General features: G+C 43.6%; 1 protein-coding gene across 6 annotated transcripts in view; it reads left to right on the top strand.

Moving 5' to 3' along the window:
- The window catches only part of UBR4 (ubiquitin protein ligase E3 component n-recognin 4), a 74,375-nt gene that overhangs the window by 13,170 nt on the left and 44,101 nt on the right, over positions 1 to 17,104 (top strand). For all 6 annotated transcript variants that reach the window (XM_065650067.1, XM_065650066.1, XM_065650065.1 and 3 more), the window contains exons 20-49: positions 368 to 500; positions 924 to 1,003; positions 1,235 to 1,363; positions 1,800 to 1,982; positions 2,209 to 2,331; positions 2,421 to 2,650; positions 3,266 to 3,390; positions 3,928 to 4,025; positions 4,139 to 4,296; positions 5,079 to 5,288; positions 6,306 to 6,407; positions 7,135 to 7,235; positions 7,433 to 7,631; positions 7,855 to 8,043; positions 8,389 to 8,452; positions 8,599 to 8,790; positions 9,406 to 9,476; positions 9,604 to 9,751; positions 10,154 to 10,381; positions 10,602 to 10,772; positions 10,869 to 11,051; positions 11,326 to 11,484; positions 12,091 to 12,243; positions 12,525 to 12,752; positions 13,612 to 13,769; positions 14,774 to 14,945; positions 15,070 to 15,271; positions 15,593 to 15,756; positions 15,979 to 16,195; positions 16,578 to 16,794. In XM_065650067.1, coding sequence (XP_065506139.1) covers positions 368 to 500; positions 924 to 1,003; positions 1,235 to 1,363; positions 1,800 to 1,982; positions 2,209 to 2,331; positions 2,421 to 2,650; positions 3,266 to 3,390; positions 3,928 to 4,025; positions 4,139 to 4,296; positions 5,079 to 5,288; positions 6,306 to 6,407; positions 7,135 to 7,235; positions 7,433 to 7,631; positions 7,855 to 8,043; positions 8,389 to 8,452; positions 8,599 to 8,790; positions 9,406 to 9,476; positions 9,604 to 9,751; positions 10,154 to 10,381; positions 10,602 to 10,772; positions 10,869 to 11,051; positions 11,326 to 11,484; positions 12,091 to 12,243; positions 12,525 to 12,752; positions 13,612 to 13,769; positions 14,774 to 14,945; positions 15,070 to 15,271; positions 15,593 to 15,756; positions 15,979 to 16,195; positions 16,578 to 16,794 — 4,787 coding nt within the window. The remainder of the gene's footprint in view (positions 1 to 367; positions 501 to 923; positions 1,004 to 1,234; positions 1,364 to 1,799; positions 1,983 to 2,208; positions 2,332 to 2,420; positions 2,651 to 3,265; positions 3,391 to 3,927; positions 4,026 to 4,138; positions 4,297 to 5,078; positions 5,289 to 6,305; positions 6,408 to 7,134; positions 7,236 to 7,432; positions 7,632 to 7,854; positions 8,044 to 8,388; positions 8,453 to 8,598; positions 8,791 to 9,405; positions 9,477 to 9,603; positions 9,752 to 10,153; positions 10,382 to 10,601; positions 10,773 to 10,868; positions 11,052 to 11,325; positions 11,485 to 12,090; positions 12,244 to 12,524; positions 12,753 to 13,611; positions 13,770 to 14,773; positions 14,946 to 15,069; positions 15,272 to 15,592; positions 15,757 to 15,978; positions 16,196 to 16,577; positions 16,795 to 17,104) is intronic.

The following is a 17,104-nucleotide window of genomic DNA, read 5'->3' as shown; positions in this document are numbered from 1 at the left end:
CCACCTGTCTTGCAAAATCTCGAGTATTTGGGGATTTAGGCACCATTTCACAAATACCTTGTACGCCGTGTCCTTGCTTTAGCTTTTCATTTTTGAGGTTTTTGGTGCCGTTCTCATTAATGGGATGTTAGTTTTTTGTGTGTGGCTTTTTCAGTTGTTAGAAACTTGACCATTGATTTAAGCTGCTCACTCCAGAATAAAAATCAAGTAGGGTCCAGGGCTTCTCTCAGAAGCTGGGAATGATTGTGTCTTAGCGACAGAGTTGTTTGTATTTTATGGTTCTTTTTCTGTTGTTGTTGGTATTTTTTCCCTTGCCTCTTAATGACAAGGATGCCATGGGTGGTTGGTTGGTTGTTTTTGAATTTAGGTGCAATATAATTTGCTGACCCCACCCCTTGGCTGGGTGAGCGGATCCCAGGACAGCAGCAGACGAATGTCCGTCCCACTCTATCATGGGTTTAAAGAAGTAGAAGAAAACTGGACCAAACACTGTTCATCAGGTAAGAAAGAAAACAGTAGGAATTTTATATTCCAAGACTTGCTTTTACAAATAAAGAAGAGCCCTTTCTGTGCTGTGGTGTGTGTGTGGCTTTTTCTACTTTTAATGGGCATAGATACAATAGATAAAAATGCACATAATGCAAAGAAAGTTTAATGAAACAAAATTATTTTTGGCTAGGTGTATGCTACAAATAATTCAAAATAAGTGTGTATTTATTATGCGAGGTTTGTATGAGTAGGAAAACCTTGGCTGTGTGTACCATAGGTTAAAAGTACGTATAATGTGTCATGGAGAGAGCTTAGTAGAATCTGGCATTAGTCTTCAAATGTGAAAGCTTGTGGGGATGGAGGAGAGAGGATCACACAATAATGGCTAATTAAAACTGTCACTTTGAACATTATTTTCTGTCCTTATGCTCCAGATGCAGCTCCACAGCCCAGATTCTACTGCATCCTGTCTCTAGAAGCTTCTGAAGATGACCTGAACCGTCTCGATAGTGCGGTACGAGAATTTCTGTTTGAAAGACATTTCCATAAGCCTTGAGGGACAAGTTCATTTGACAAGTGCCTGGGAAAGTAGACAAGACTTGATGAAGCAGTTAGAGCAAAAGTTTCATTTTGCATGGTTTTGATCTGTGGGTATTCTGAGTATTTACAAGAAGACCTCGGCTATATATAAATGCAGAGCTGTGCAATTTGCAACGCACCCATCCTGACTTATCATCTCTTGCAGGTTTGCGAGGTCCTGTTCTCTAGGACTATGAAGTATGATGAGCTTTACACGGCCCTGACTTCACTGCTTGCGGCTGGGTCACAGTTTGACACACTCAGGAGGAAGGAGAACAAAAATGTCACTGCACTGGTAAGGCTGTGTTGCTGTCATGTTGGCTGTGTTGAGGAATAACAAGTTTTCGAACTAAATATTTTCGAGCAAAGTATTCTTGACAGCGGTTGGAGGAATGGGGAACTTAAAATCCCATGGCTAATGGTAGCGTTTCACATCTCATATGAGTTTTTAATTCATAACATGTTTTAGACTTGCTGTGCGTCCCTGGTAATTCCAGGAGGTCTGACTAGAACACGATGAAGACGAAAACAATCTGTGTAATCTTTCCTTTTTCTTTTCTCACTCATCTTTGTTGCATAATTCGTTGTGTAATATGACAGAAACTCAGTCCAGTATGAGTTCATCTCATTTGGCACATCTACATGAATCCCTGATGAGATAATTTCAGTAGCTGTAATGATTGACACTGCAATCTTTCTTTATTAATTTGTCCAACTGTACTTTTGTTCAGGAAGCCTGTGCACTTCAGTACTACTTCTTGATACTGTGGCGGATATTAGGGATTTTGCCTCCATCCAAAAACTACATGAATCAATTGGCTACGAACACACCCGAGATGGGTGAATGTGATATTTTACACACGTTGCGCTGGTCGTCCCGTCTGCGAATCGCGTCTTATGTCACATGGATCAAGGTACAGCCTCATCTTTATCGGGCTGTTTTGTAATGTTGTTGATGGCAAGAACGCCAGTCTCTCGTTCTTCCGTGCTGGCTGCATGTGGGATTTGTTACGTGGGCATGGCGGTGAGAAATGGGAACTTGTGTCCGTGTTTTCTAAAGTGTTCTAACCTGGTAATTGGCAGAGTGGTTAATTATAGAGCACTTTTTAAGTGTGGCGGGTCTTTTTTTGGCATCCGTAGGATCACCTTACGAAGCAGGGCATGAAAGCTGACCATGCTGCTTCTCTCATTGAATTGGCCTCCAGCAAGTGCAGCTCGGTGAAGTACGATGTGGAAATAGCAGAGGAATACTTTGCTCGACAGGTGAGCCGGTGTGAATATAATTGCGCAGATGGAGCTTCTGTTTGTGTGGAAGGACTTGCACTTACTGTTCCATCCCTTTGCTTTTTCAGATATCTTCTTTCTGTGGTGTTGATTGCACAACTATTCTCCAGCTACACGAAGTTCCCAGTTTACAATCCATTTACACCCTTGATGCTGCAATTTCCAAGATCCAGGTTTCTCTCGATGAGCACTTTTCCAAGCTAGCTGCAGAAACTGATCCACACAAGTCTTCAGAGATAACCAAAAACCTCCTGCCTGCTACGCTGCAGCTAATAGACACTTATGCTACATTCACCAGGTACAGTCCTTAGGATCGCTAGTGGGAATACAATTTTTTATGTGTTTAGGGCTTTCTTTGCATTTTGTTTCTTGCTTTCTTAGAGGTAGGTGGCTTATTTTCATTGTCCAGTAGAATTATTCTAATGTATGTCCTCCAGAGTGTCTGTTGTTTTAGAAGAAGAATAAAAAGTAGCTTCTCAAGCCATGTATGTGAGGTGGTTGTTTCTAAGTGGCCTCCTCGTCTGATTTTTCAAGTCTTGCTTGCAAAACCTCCTCTTACTGCTCTCTAGGACAGGGACACTTAAGGTTATTTCACTGAGATAATATTGAGGCTGTCAGACCATCAAGAAAGAGAGAGGGTTTAATTCTTACATTAAGAGTTTGAAGTCTCCTAAACTCTCATTAGAACCTATGTAGAAAAAAGCAAAAGTATATCAGTGTTTTCTTTTGAGTGGGTGCTTTTCCTGGTAAGTAGCTTAGAGGAGATAAAAGCCCAGAACTCCCTTAGTGGTATAACACGAACTATGTGGCAGAACTTCAGAAGTTTGCTTTCTTATCTGTCACTATATTGACACATTTAGTTCTGAAATGCAAATCTGTTTCCTGAAATAAATCCTTTCCATCCCGAATGCAGATCTTACTTACTACGGAGCCTCTCTGAAGAGGGCTCTGCTGAAAACAAACCCTCTGAAGAGAAGCTACGAGGTTATGCTGCTGTCCTGGCCATTGGATCCAGCCGTTGCAAGTCTAATACTCTAGGTGAGTATTATTATTATTAGTAGTATTATTAATATTATTAATACTCTAGGTGAGCTGTATGCTGGCTGATGTGTTCTGGAGCATTTTGTTCAAATGAGTGAGTTGTCAGCAGCAGACCGGGAAATCTTTCCCTCTTGGTGTCCCAACTGAAAAAAGTTGGGCAAACCTTGAAAAATCAGCAATCTTCTGGGCTTATCCAGCTTATTGAAATGCTTTTGGAACCATGTTCCTATTCCAGTGGCATGACGTAGTAAGGGGCATTATGAAATGTTGATCTGGTGAAGACTGCAGTGAATTAGTATTTTTGCCATGTCTTCTGTTGCTTTAATAAAGAAGCTGGGAAGCCCTTGCAAACTTAATGATAATTTTGACTTGTAGAAAAATTTGAAACTAGCCCTCAGTAGAATTACAGCTCAGCATAGCTACAGTTGTGTCTTAATCTAATGATCTAGTTTTAAACAGTGTTGGCGAAGCATTCTCGTTTTCAATAGGACCTATGAAATTATTCAGTGACTTATGATTCCTCATTAATCGCAGGTCCGGCGCTTGTTCAGAACTTGCCATCAGCTGTGCAAACTTTATGTGAATCATGGAACAACATTCACACAAATGAGTTTCCGAACATTGGCTCGTGGGTGAGTCCAGCCTCGTGGATTGATCTGGTGGGACTGTCAGTTGCTGTGCATGGCAGGCAGTGTGTCTTTCTTTCAAATTCTTCTGATTTTTGTGTTTTTCTCTCAATCCTTAGCGCAACGCCTTTGCGAATGATACGATCCCTGCAGAAAGCTACATCAGCGCGGTTCAGGCCGCCCACCTGGGTACCCTCTGCAGCCAAAGTTTACCCCTTGCAGCTTCCCTTAAGCACACCCTGCTCTCCCTGGTCAGACTCACCGGGGATCTCATTGTGTAAGTGGTGGGGTTTATGGTACATTCTTGCTGTATAAATCTGTCTGCTCTCCTGGACTGCCATCCAGAGTTGTGCAACTTCTGATTTCTTCAATAAGGGTGTTCTCTGACACATCATACGGGGAATTAACTCGTTTGCTTTTCAGTCTTCATCAGACTGCTTGGGTGCAACACGTGAACTGGATCTGTATTTTGAACTCAGCCTTTAACAGAGTTACTTACAGTGTACACTTCTAAATTAATGAAAAATCACCTTCCTGTCTTGATCTGCTGTCTTTAAAAGTCAGAGTCCCTGAGAGAAAACGTTAGTCCTTTTGGTCAAATAGGGACTTGAAGAAACTGGGATATAAACTGAGACCATATGGATCTAATTACTTCATTTATGGTTTTTTATCATTTAGTTGTGTGATGTTATTAAAGCACAAGGAAAAAGCAAAAGGAAAGAATTTTTTTTCCAAGGACTTACTGTTAAGAGATTCTGAAACAAAGAAATAGTTTTGGATACTGCAGACAAGTCCAAAAGCCATATTATGTGATGGCGTGACTGTCTAGGAATATGTAGCTGTATATATGCAAAGGTAACGCGTGGAGAGTTTTCCAAATGAGAATGACTTTTCTGAGAGGAAAAATGCCTGAGTCAGTGTCTTTATCCTGGCTTTCTGAAAAGGGTTTTTATCACAGACTTCACCCAGACTTGTGCCTTACTTGTGTGACTTCTGATTGATCCAGTGAGCATGTTCTCTGATAGATCGTACAGAGGATTAACTTCTTTTCTTTTCCAGCTGGTCAGATGATTTGAACCCACCACAGGTGATTCATTCCCTGTTGCCCCTCCTTTTGGAGACCAGCACAGAGAGCGTGGCAGAGATAAGCAGCAACTCCCTAGAGAGGATCTTGGGCCCTGCAGAATCAGATGAATTCCTGGCGCGTGTTTACGAGAAGCTGATCACAGGATGCTATAACATACTGGCCCATCACTCTGATCCAAACAGGTAACGCACTGTGTGGCTCGGACTTCTTTCTTCCAAAAAACCTATACACAAAGAATTACTACAGTATGTTTAAACATCAGTATCGGTTCTTCAACAGCACAACAGAAAAGTGAAAAATCATCTTATTTTTAGCTGTTGAAGACTTCTGTACTTGTAGGCTGAAAATACAGTATATTTTATTCATGTTACCAGAGTTTTCAGCACTGCCATTCAGGCAGTGTGGATTTTAATCATCTCTTGTGACTCTGGATAGAGCATGTATATATCTGGACAGTTTTTTTATTTAAGCAAATAGAAAATCATGTAAATACAAGTACAAAATCAAAGCCGAAGATGCCAGCCTAACTCGCTTTATATTCCTTTGTTCTTGCTGTTTATAAGGATGGCTAATCCCTGCTTTATCATAGGAAACGAGCCACATTTGTGCTTCCCACCGCTTCCTCTCTGTGTGTAGAGAGAGAATAAGCTTGATGCACAGATGTAGATTCTACCCCTCTGAAACATAAAACCGTTAAGCATGATGATCTTGCATCTTTTTAACACTGGTCCTCTCCGGGTGGAAGGTACACAGAGGGAGATCTACTGCGCCTTCTGGGAGAGAATGGAAACGTAATTGGATTTGACTTGCAGGGTGGGTTGTGGAGCGGGGATGAGCACAGTAGAGAATGGGAAGGACTAGCACTAGAAGAGACTTGAAGTGTGAAAAGAGCAGCCGCTTAGAGGAATTTGTAATGTGACAAATCCAAAAGGTCTAGATTATTTTTGATTTCTGACTGCGTGTAACTTGCCTGCAGCAACACGTGCCACTATTTTTCTGAATACTTGTTGGATTTGTTGGTGTTCGTGTGTTTTTATTCGTCAGTTATTTTTCACCTGTCTCTTGGAAGGAGAGCTGCTCTCTCAGCTAGTGGAAGGTTGATTACAATTGTATGAGGAAAACCGATCACTTCTTGGCTCTTGGAATTGTTGAAATTCTTCTCATACGTTGTTTTTTAATACACATCTTTTGATGCTCAGTGGCCTGGATGAGTCCATCTTGGAGGAGTGTTTGCAACATCTGGAGAAGCAGCTGGAGAGCAGCCAGGCCCGCAAAGCCATGGAGGAATTCTTCTCAGAAAGGTGAAGTCAACCTCATTTCGCTTCCTTTTTCTCTTAGCTTGTCACCGTCAACACCTAAGTGACGTTAATACCAGTCCTCATAGTGGGGAATCTTGCAAGATGATTGTTTTGTCAAAGCATTATAAGGAGGTTTCAGAGAGACACTGGTCTGCAAGGCAGTTGCAAAATCCCAAGTTCTCTCAGTACTTCATTGGGGCAATAGGTTGATAATTTTAAGGGTGGAGGTGAGGTGTTGGCCTGGCTTAGAATTATGAAGATAAATTGTGATGGAAACAGCATAAGGCAACAACAATATCCCAAAGAGCTGTGAGGGTGAACTGGAGGAAAGTTTTTTTCTTTGTTAGAAAGCTGACCATTGTCTGGTTTTGCTCTTTATTTGTTCAACAGTTCAAAATTGAAGCAGTCTGGTGGCTGTACTTTGTTAACATGGAAGGGAAAAAAGGGCAAGAAAATCCTCAATTTTGGTTTGGAAGCCAGTACAGGCCCTTTTGTGACTCGACACGTGGAGAATACTACTGTGGAGCTACTCCAGAGCTCACAAGAGTTACGCGTTTTAGTCTGAGCTCAGAGTTTGCTGTTTGAAACCAGTTTCGATGGCTTGGCTGCTGAGCAATGTTAATACAAACTATTGCCAATCTGAGACGTGAGGGCAGATAAAACTGCGAGTGAAAAAAAGGAATGGGTTTGTCTTTTACAAAGCTGACTTTAATTTTTCTCCTCCATGTAGTGGAGAACTGGTCCAGATCATGATGGCGACAGCCAACGAAAACCTCTCAGCAAAGTTCTGTAACAGGGTGCTGAAATTCTTCACCAAGCTCTTCCAGCTGAGTAAGTTGTTGTTGAATCTTTTCTGTCCTGCCTTTGCCCACGTTTTATACTGTTCTGGTATTAGACTGTGATATGAAGATGCTTGAAAGAAAAGCTATAAGAGGAAGTGGAGTGACAACTTCACGCTTTTAATGGAAAACCATCTCCAACCACATTCATTGTAGCATCTGGCACTCACTAGTGGTTTTCTCCACCAGCTGAGAAGAGTCCCAACCCCAGCCTGCTGCGACTTTGCGGCTCTTTGGCTCAGCTGGCCTGCGTGGAGCCTGTCCGGCTGCAGGCCTGGTTGACCAGGATGACCATGTCCCCACCCAAAGATTCAGATCAGCTGGACATCGTGCAAGAGAACAGGCAACTGCTGCAACTCTTGACAACTTACATCGTTCGGGAGAACAGGTAAAGTACAGCGGTTGTCATTTCTTTTGTCTGCTGTTCATTCCTTTTGTTCTCTAAATGTGCAAATTACTGGTGAGTTGCTGGTGGCTTCTTGTCTTCTTCAGCTCAGATGAAGTGATGGGCACGGCAGCATTGCCGTGTCAGTGCTCTTGCGCTTTGGGGCTTCGCTGTATTTCAGCGGGTGACATGCCACGTCTGAAACTTCCTTCTTTTTGATTATTAGCCAAGTCGGAGAAGGCGTGTGCACCGTTCTGCTGAGCACCCTGATCCCGATGGCCACGGAAATGTTGGCCAATGGTGATGGCACAGGCTTTCCTGAGCTGATGGTCGTGATGGCGACTTTGGCCAGTGCAGGACAGGGTGCGGGACACCTCCAGCTTCATGGGGCTGCTGTCGATTGGCTCGGCAGATGGTAAGAGCAAACCGTATGCTAATCTTTGTTCATTTGCATCGCTTAGACTGTTGTTTGTTTTGTTCCTGGTAATCTGGGGACAGAAGTTTGTGTTTACTGATACACGCTTATTTGTCAGTTTGTTGTTTGGAATATAGAGTGTCTGAGAGAGGCTGATATGTGTCCCCCCACTTAAAACAACCATATGTTTTCATTGTCTTCCACTCTTGATGGTTTAATTACTGTATTTATAAGTTTCCTGTTGCTAATCTAAAGCTAACTGAATGCTTGAAGCTGTTGGTGAGAATTAAGTTTATACTGAAGACTGTTTGTTGTAATGATCTTCTCCACTGTTCTGTGCTACAGCAAGAAGTACCTGTCTCAAAAGAACGTGGTAGAAAAAATGAACGCAAACGTCATGCAAGGGAAGGTGAGACGTGTGACTGTTGCTTAACTTGCAAAAATGTGGGAGTTTTAAAGCAATTTGGTCAAGGGGCTGTTATATTTTCTTGCTTTGCAGCAGCTATTATGGGATCTAAGTATTGCCTCTTGTTTTCATTCGTCTCTACATTACAGCATGTGACTATCCTGGAGTGCACGTGCCATATTGTCTCTTACCTGGCCGATGTCACTAACGCGCTGAGCCAGACCGGTGGCCAAGGACCGAGTCACCTTTCTGTTGATGGAGAGGAACGGGCGATCGAGGTAGATTCAGACTGGGTGGAAGAGCTGGCAGTGGAGGAGGAGGACTCACAGGCTGAAGATTCGGTAGGCAATAGTCACAGTTAATGTTGCAAATGAGATGTAGATTTACTTCGCAGCTTCCAACTCAAAATTACTCAGGTTCTAAATTAAGATTTTGTTCTTATTGTTGTTTATTCCTAATGTGAGGCCGAGTGTAGAACCCTAGTTGTCAGATCTGGAATAGGATGTCTGTCATCCTGGCGTACATTTTTTGACTTTGTGATGTCAACGAAAGTTGAAAGTTTTTTGGTTTTTGGTTTTTTTCAGAAAACAAAAAGAAATGGAGTAAGATGAGTTTGTTCCTACTGGCTTGTTTGTGAAATGACTAGGTTTTATATCAACAAGTAACTTATATTAGGTTTTTAAGTGCTGTTAGGTGAAGGAAAAAACCCATTATTAATGCATTCTTTAAAATTTGTCATCCCGGTATATTTATTACTGTTTTCTTTTTCTTGATTCACTCCTTTGAGTTGCTATAAAATGTCACCATGTGGTTTGATACCAGCTGCCTTCTTTAGCTAGGTGCTGCTAAAACTTGCTATTCTTAAAACATGCATTTCATGTCTGAGGAATGTGTTCTGTGCCGTGTGCCTTTACTGTAGCGATAACACCTTTCCAAAACAAATTTCTTCTTGACAGGATGAAGATTCCCTCTGTAATAAACTCTGTACCTTCACCATCACACAGAAAGAATTCATGAATCAACATTGGTAAGAATCTCAAACATGTGTTCCAAGTTTCAGCCTGATATTTCTGGCCGTTGAGAAGGAAAAAGATGCGGCCTCTGGGCCTTCCTGAGGCCCTGTATTTTATATCTCATCTTCTTATTTTGTGCAGGTATCACTGTCACACTTGCAAGATGGTTGATGGGGTTGGTGTTTGCACAGTTTGTGCGAAAGTTTGTCACAAGGATCATGAGATCTCATATGCCAAATACGGATCGTTCTTCTGTGACTGTGGAGCCAAGGAAGACGGCAGTTGCCTGGTAAAGTGTCTTCATGTCAACATACCAGCTGTGATTTCTTGAGTTTTTAAAGTCTTTTGCAGAGGTTTCTTTTCTGCAGTAAGTTACGTCGTGATAATTTACGTTTTTTGCACTAAATAAGTGCATTGGCAAATCTCTGTCCTAGTGACTCCTGGGGTTCCACCCACCTTTACAGAACTGGCAAATTAGCTTCATCTTAAATATGAAAGTTTTTCTAATACTTGGGTGGAAAGTGGTGTACAGTATACTGTTACTGTATTTCTTTAAAATCACATTTTATGAGAATTGCACTCTGTTTTCTTTAAAATTACACTAATCTTGCTGCTATTACAACCTGTATTCATTTCGTCAGTGGTAAAATTGAGTTTGGTTTGGGCTTTTAGCATTTTTATGTTGTTCCAGGCTTTGGTGAAGAGAACTCCCAGCAGTGGTATGAGCTCTACCATGAAAGAATCCGCCTTCCAGAGCGAGCCCCGAGTGCCCGAGAGTGTCATTCGGCACGCGAGCACCTCTCCTGCGGAGAAAGCCAAGGTCACCATCAGTGAGGGGAAGGGCCCTGATGAAGAAAAACCCAAGAAGAGCAGCCTGTGTAGAAATGTTGAGGGCTGCCGAGAGGAATTGCAGTCCCAGGTATCATTATCAGCTAGCAGTTAAAAGGCACGTGGGTTATGCTGAGGATCTTGGCCAGACTGTGTTGGTTATCAGCCAGGTTGCTTGATTTGTATACTCTTTATCATAAGAGGGATTGTGAAAGTGGTATCGAGCTAGAAAAACCAGTTGACACGCAGGTCTTGTGAGGAATCCCGACAGGAACTTCCTGTGCTTCACTCGCTGTATCTGTTTCTTGCAGGCCAACTTCTCCTTTGCACCTTTGGTGCTGGAGATGCTGAATTTCCTGATGGATGCGATTCAGATCAACTTCCAGCAAGCCTCAGCCATGGGGAGCAGCAGCCGTGCACAGCAAGCTCTCCATGAGCTGCACACTTTGGACAAGTCAGTGGAAATGACGGATCAATTGATGGTACGACACTCAGGATTCGATTACGGGTGGGCGTGATCACTTCTAAACAGAAAAATTTCAGTGGTAGACTTTTGTCGTCTTTTCCTGATGACTCAGGTCCCAACTCTTGGCTCTCAAGAAGGTGCTTTTGAGAACGTCCGCATGAACTACAGCGGTGACCAGGGCCAGACGATCCGGCAGCTGATCAGCGCTCATGTGCTGAGGCGGGTGGCGATGTGTGTCCTGTCATCCCCGCACGGCCGCCGGCAGCACCTGGCTGTCAGTCACGAGAAGGGCAAGGTGAGTTTTCTGGCTCCGTAGCAAAAACTGGAACGTAAAGTAAAATGAAACAGCCTTAGAGCACTGAAAAACAAGGAGAATATGATTTGTTCTGCCTGTCCTGAGGTTTGGATCTTCTGTAAAGTATTGCACAGCTTAGAAAAACCTCTCGTTCTTCAGAGAAAAGAGTTCTTGCAGCAGAAACAGTGAAAACTTCAGGTCATAGAGCTGAAATGGAAATGCCTTTGTCCCCTCAGTTGTAAAGTTGGGTAACTAAGCTGATTTTGTCCTGCAGATTACAGTCCTTCAGCTCTCAGCCTTGCTGAAACAAGCCGATTCCAGCAAAAGAAAACTGACCCTAACTCGCCTGGCGTCTGCGCCCGTTCCGTTCACGGTGCTGAGCCTGACCGGCAATCCCTGCAAGGAGGACTACCTGGCCGTGTGTGGGCTGAAGGTACGCGCCTCGCAAACCCGTCTCCAGGCAGCTGGAAACCTCGACTCAAACGCCGCTGTGTTTCTTGCCCCGAGGAGCTGGTGCCAAAGTTCTGTTGCCAGTTCTAGCTCGTGAATCACTTGCCTACTAGATACATGAAGTAAAAGAAGCAGGGCCTGTGTGATTAATATGATAAATGGGCTTGTGCCTCAGAATAGTTCGTAGTGTATTTAGGCCAATTTTACTTTAAGGCAGGAGTCAGGGTTTAGTCATGTGAAACTTAGTGTGTTAGAATTAGTCTGTAAAAACTAGTGTTTTGTAGCAATGACTCGTCTTTTTAACGTTCTCCCAAATTTAGATTCAGCTTTCACAGTGCAGAATCTACAAATCTATTATTTCACTAAAAACCAGTTGGACTCTATGTGGGTTTGGCTTGGGTTTGGGATTTTATTTACAAACTCTCATGTCGTTCATCTACAATGCAGGAATTTAGGTTCTTCCTCTATGAATCACTATTGGCACTGAGAGAAATGCTGGTTTTTAACTCACTTCTTGGCTTGAAATGTTTATAAACAACATTTTGTTCTAATATTTTACACTTTTTTTTGTTTTTCCTCATTACTTCAGGACTGCCACGTGTTGACGTTCAGCAGCTCTGGATCAGTCTCTGATCATTTGGTCCTGCATCCCCAATTAGCCACTGGTAATTTCATCATTAAAGCTGTGTGGCTGCCAGGATCCCAAACAGAGCTCGCTATAGTGACTGCAGACTTTGTGAAGGTGAGCTTGCTCGCGAGCTGTTGGCGATCAGTCTTCTTTCAGATATTAGAGCCTGGACCTTTGCGGAGATGCATGCAGAAGAATATGATAATATTCCTAGTTAGAAATAAATCGGAAATATAAATTTGTGGTGTTTGTGTACTGTTGCCATAAGAAACAGAAAAACCAAAGAAACTCGGAGAGAAAAAAAATGAACTATAACATCTAATTCCTTGTCTCAACTCTTGTCCATTTGCACTGATTTCCATCGCAGTAGTTAATTTCCTTCATTCTTCCCACAGATCTACGATCTCTCTGTAGATGCCTTGAGCCCAACTTTCTATTTCCTTCTGCCAAGTTCCAAAATCAGGGATGTCACTTTCCTTTTCAACGAGGAGGGGAAGAACATCATCGTGATCATGTCCTCCGCTGGCTACATCTACACGCAGCTCATGGAAGAGGCGAGCAGCGCCCAGCACGGGCCGTTCTACGTCACCAACGTGCTTGAAGTCAATCATGAGGACTTGAAGGTACTGCTGACTTTTCTTTCGTGTAGTGTGGGCTGCAGCGGCTTTTGTGTCTTACATTTGAAGGCAGAAGTTTCCTTTTTTCCATTTTTATTTTTTTTTTCTTATTTTTCCCTTTTAAGCCCCCTGATCTAGATGAATCAGCTCGCCATTCCTCTAAAGAGAGAAATATCCTTGCAGTGAAAATGGGGCGGGGTGAAAATTAAACCCCTTGATCCTTTCATCTAGAAAATGGAATCTGTTTTCTGTGGCTGGCTCTGAAGTCATGCCCAGCAGGATTTCCCAGCAGGGAGATGCCTTCCGAGCAGTGCTGTTCTCAGAACAGGGTGCTCCAAAGGTGCACTAACCAAAAAAGATTAATTTACTGACCTTTGCTGGGGCCACAGAGGTGGAGTGAGCCTTGATATCTGGTCAACAGCAGCTCTGTAGTCTTGGAGGTGACTTTTAAAATCTGTCTGCATTTTACTTGGTGTTTTTTACCCCAACCTGCTCCAAAACAGAGGAATAGATGAGAAGGCGGCCCGCAGGAAAGCTCTTTTATGAGCTGGGAACATGGGGAGTGCTCCGTGTGAGATTCATACAGCGTTCACGCACACGGATGCGGTAGCTGAGGGCTCCACCAACAGCCTACGGGGCTGCAGCCTCAGCATCCCCTGCAAAAGCCTTTGAAGTATCTGAGTTCACCAAGGAGTTGAGCTTAGAAAATTGTCACTTAAGGCTGCGTTCCCTCACTGACGCGGAGGAGGCAGGGGAGAGGCTTTCGGAATAATTCCATCAGGAGAAATTTAAAAGCCTGACAGGGTGTTTTGGGAGATGTTTGTTTATCTTAAATGTCATTTGTTTTTTCTCTCCAACCCCCCAGGACAGTAATGGCCAGGTGGCAGGAGGTGGGGTGTCAGTGTATTACTCCCATGTGCTGCAGATGTTGTTCTTCAGTTACTGTCAAGGCAAATCCTTTGCAGCCACCATCAGCCGGGCCAATCTGGAAGTGCAGCGACTATTCCCAATTAACATAAAAAGGTGAGGCTCAGGTGGAAGACTCCCCTGAAGTTTTCATTTCTCTGTATTATTAATAAATATTACTGATTATTCTTAACATCCCAGCTTGGCATGGCCAAAGCTTGTGGTGAAGATCCCCTTTTTGACTGACGATTTCTTGCTACTTGTCATTGTGCTTCTGTCCCAATTGTAGAACGATTTTAAAAGCAAAGCTGGCTGTTTCGGCAGCGGGGTGCACGTGCCTTTTTTGATTCCCACTAGCATTTCCCAGCAGAAAGGTGCCTTCAGAGCAGTCTTACTGCACAATGCAGAGCTGCTCCTGGTGCAGCAGCTGGAACCGATGGGATTACCCACCCTCACGGAGGCTGTGGAGCAGGCAGCCTTTGTTTCCTTTCGGCACCAGTACTGCAGTGGACCTTGTGTATTGTGCATATTCAGCCTTATTCTCAGGCTCCCTTGAGGGAAACTGAGCTCTTATGCTACGAATGTGGCAAGAAAAAAAATCTGTCATCTGTTCTGACAAGCAGAGCTGGGCATTTAGGCCGCAGACTCTTCACTAGTGTGACACAAAGCCACTGTCGTGAGTAGGCTCTGGAGAAGGGTTGGAATCCAAGAGCTCCCCAGTCCCAGTTGAGTTTGGTTTAGCCTTTTTGCAGCTTTTTTTTTTTTTCCACTGAGTGGAATCACACAGATTCTCCCACATTGGCTTTTGCTTAGTGCCGCTGGGTGAGTTGAAACACGGAACTGTGCATCTGTTCAGATAAAAAGATAGCTCAAAGCTATTTTAAAATTACGCCCTTGGTTTTGGGCATGAAGTGTTACTAAACAAGTGTCTTTCCTCAAGTTTTTAGGGTGGAGATCACTCAAGTGACTCTCAGGTTTCTTGCCTATAAACCAGGCACCAGTGTTCCTCACTGTTCATTAATGCAAGTGCTTTGAATTCCTGCTGAGGACAAAGCTTTAACTGATTTGAATGGTGGTGTTGCTGCTTAAATTCATGTCATTCTGCCCTTCATCTCTTGCAGTTCAAATGGTGGGAGTAAGACTTCACCGGCGCTATGCCAGTGGTCCGAGGTGATGAACCACCCTGGCCTGGTGTGCTGTGTTCAACAAACCACAGGTGTCCCGCTGGTGGTGATGGTCAAGCCGGACACCTTTCTCATCCAGGAGATTAAGACCTTGCCAGCCAAAGCAAAGGTTAGTCATAATTTTCTCTGTTTTTTGGCCCTTTGTTCCATCAGCAAGATCTCCAGCTTTTTTAATACAAAGAGAGCAGCAGTTGCCAGGTCCTTTCCTTAACCTGCAGTGCTTGCTTTTGCAGATTCAGGACATGGTGGCCATCCGTCACACAGCCTGCAACGAGCAGCAGAGGACCACTATGATCCTCCTGTGCGAAGACGGCAGCCTGAGGATCTACATGGCCAACGTAGAGAATACGTCCTACTGGCTCCAGCCCTCTCTTCAGCCCAGCAGCGTCATCAGCATCATGAAGCCCGTTCGCAAGCGCAAGGCAGCTGCTATCAGTAAGGAAATCCTCAGACGTATCGTGTGTAGGGTAGCAGTGGCAAACGCGGGTGCAAAGATTGATCGGCATTGTGTAGATACTTAAGATGTTCACTTTTGGCAATTACTGGTTAACCTCAGGGCTTAGTACTGGCTAAGTCTGGGTAAAATGTTTCCATAGAAATTTTTCATGATATTCCAGAATATTACCTAAAAATATGTAGCTGTTTGGTTCACATGGGCATTTCCAAAGGAGGCAAGCTCATTCTGCAGCTTTTTTTCCCCATAGCTTTGCCTGTTTAGAACGTATTTGGTCAAAACCATCTCTCTTCCGTTTTTAGCAACTCGCACATCCAGCCAAGTGAACTTCCCTATTGACTTCTTTGAACACAACCAGCAACTCACAGACGTGGAGTTTGGAGGCAACGACCTGCTCCAGGTTTACAACATTCAGCAGATAAAGCACCGGCTCAATTCCACTGGCATGTATGTGGCCAACACAAAGGTAAATGAGGCTTTGGGGATTTTGTTGGGCTTCTGGGTAAAGTTGTTGTCCAAATTGACAGCTTACCTTTTCTTTACAAGTCTTCAGTGTTCAAATGACCCTGTACAAATCCCGTGATACTGTTAGATAAACAGTGGAAACACCTCTTTGCAGACATCAGATTCTTAGCATAGTGGTGAATTTTTGACTTCACCTTTCTGAGCTGTGATTTGCCTTCTGCAGCCTGGGGGTTTCACCATCGAAGTGACGAACAATAACAGCACCATGGTGATGACAGGCATGCGGATCCAGATTGGCACACAAGCCATCGAGAGAGCGCCCTCGTACCTGGAGATCTTTGGCCGCACCATGCAGCTGAACATGACCAGGGCTCGTTGGTTTGACTTCCCTTTCACTCGCGAGGAAGCCTTGCAGGCTGACAAAAAACTAACCATTTTTGGTAAGTCCTTGTTAATTGTTTGCTTTGACTTACCTGTTTTTCTGGGGTAGTTTGAAGCTACTGTGCTTCACCTTTAGTAGGGAGGGTCTCCAAAATCTGTTTGTTTGGCCTGACTACAGAAACAGTTCAAGGGGTGGAACCAGAACATTTAATAATTTTATTTATGGCCCATTTTTTTGCTGCAGTGGTTGAATGTGCTTAGTCATTTTGTGTTGAGGTAACAAAGGAGGAAAGCTGGTCTTGAAAAGCAGATGGAACTGCCAGAGTGGGTGCACATTAATGATGCAGTGTAATCATTATCCTGACCTTACAAAGCTGTGCTTGTTTTTATTCCAAAGAAAAAAAATTGTTAGTTTTTAAGAAATTTCTCTCATCGCTGTAGTTGGGGCTTCTGTGGATCCTGCTGGAGTCACGATGGTGGATTCCATAAAAATTTATGGAAAAACCAAAGAACAGTTTGGGTGGCCTGATGAGCCCCCTGAGGATTTCCCGTCTGCTTCAGTGAGCAACGTGTGTCCCCCAAACCTCAACCAAGGGAATGGCACCGGGGACACGGAGTCGGCTGCGCCTGCTGCGGCCAGCGGGACTGTCCTGGAGAGGTATTTCTGCTGGTTTTTTTCCATTTCTCCTCAAAAATGAGTAGTTGCTCTAGAGTGGACCTGGGCACGCTTGTGTGCCTTTCTGAACTTACGTGAGTTAGAGAGTTGTTCTCACAGCCATACAGAACAACTGAAAATTTAGTGATTATCCTCTAACGAGGGCTTTGTGCTTGCTCTTGATTTACGTGGTAGAGTAGATGGATAGATCCATGTGCATGCTTCATTTTGTTAAGTTCATTTGTTCCAGCAGTCTTGAAGAGCTAAAAGAGATTTCTGCCTTCGTGGTACATTTTCTCATTTCAAGCTGGCC

The sequence above is a fragment of the Caloenas nicobarica genome, chromosome 22, assembly GCF_036013445.1.
Source record: "Caloenas nicobarica isolate bCalNic1 chromosome 22, bCalNic1.hap1, whole genome shotgun sequence".
Lineage (NCBI taxonomy): Eukaryota > Metazoa > Chordata > Aves > Columbiformes > Columbidae > Caloenas > Caloenas nicobarica.
This window is presented reverse-complemented; position numbering and strand designations above follow the sequence as displayed.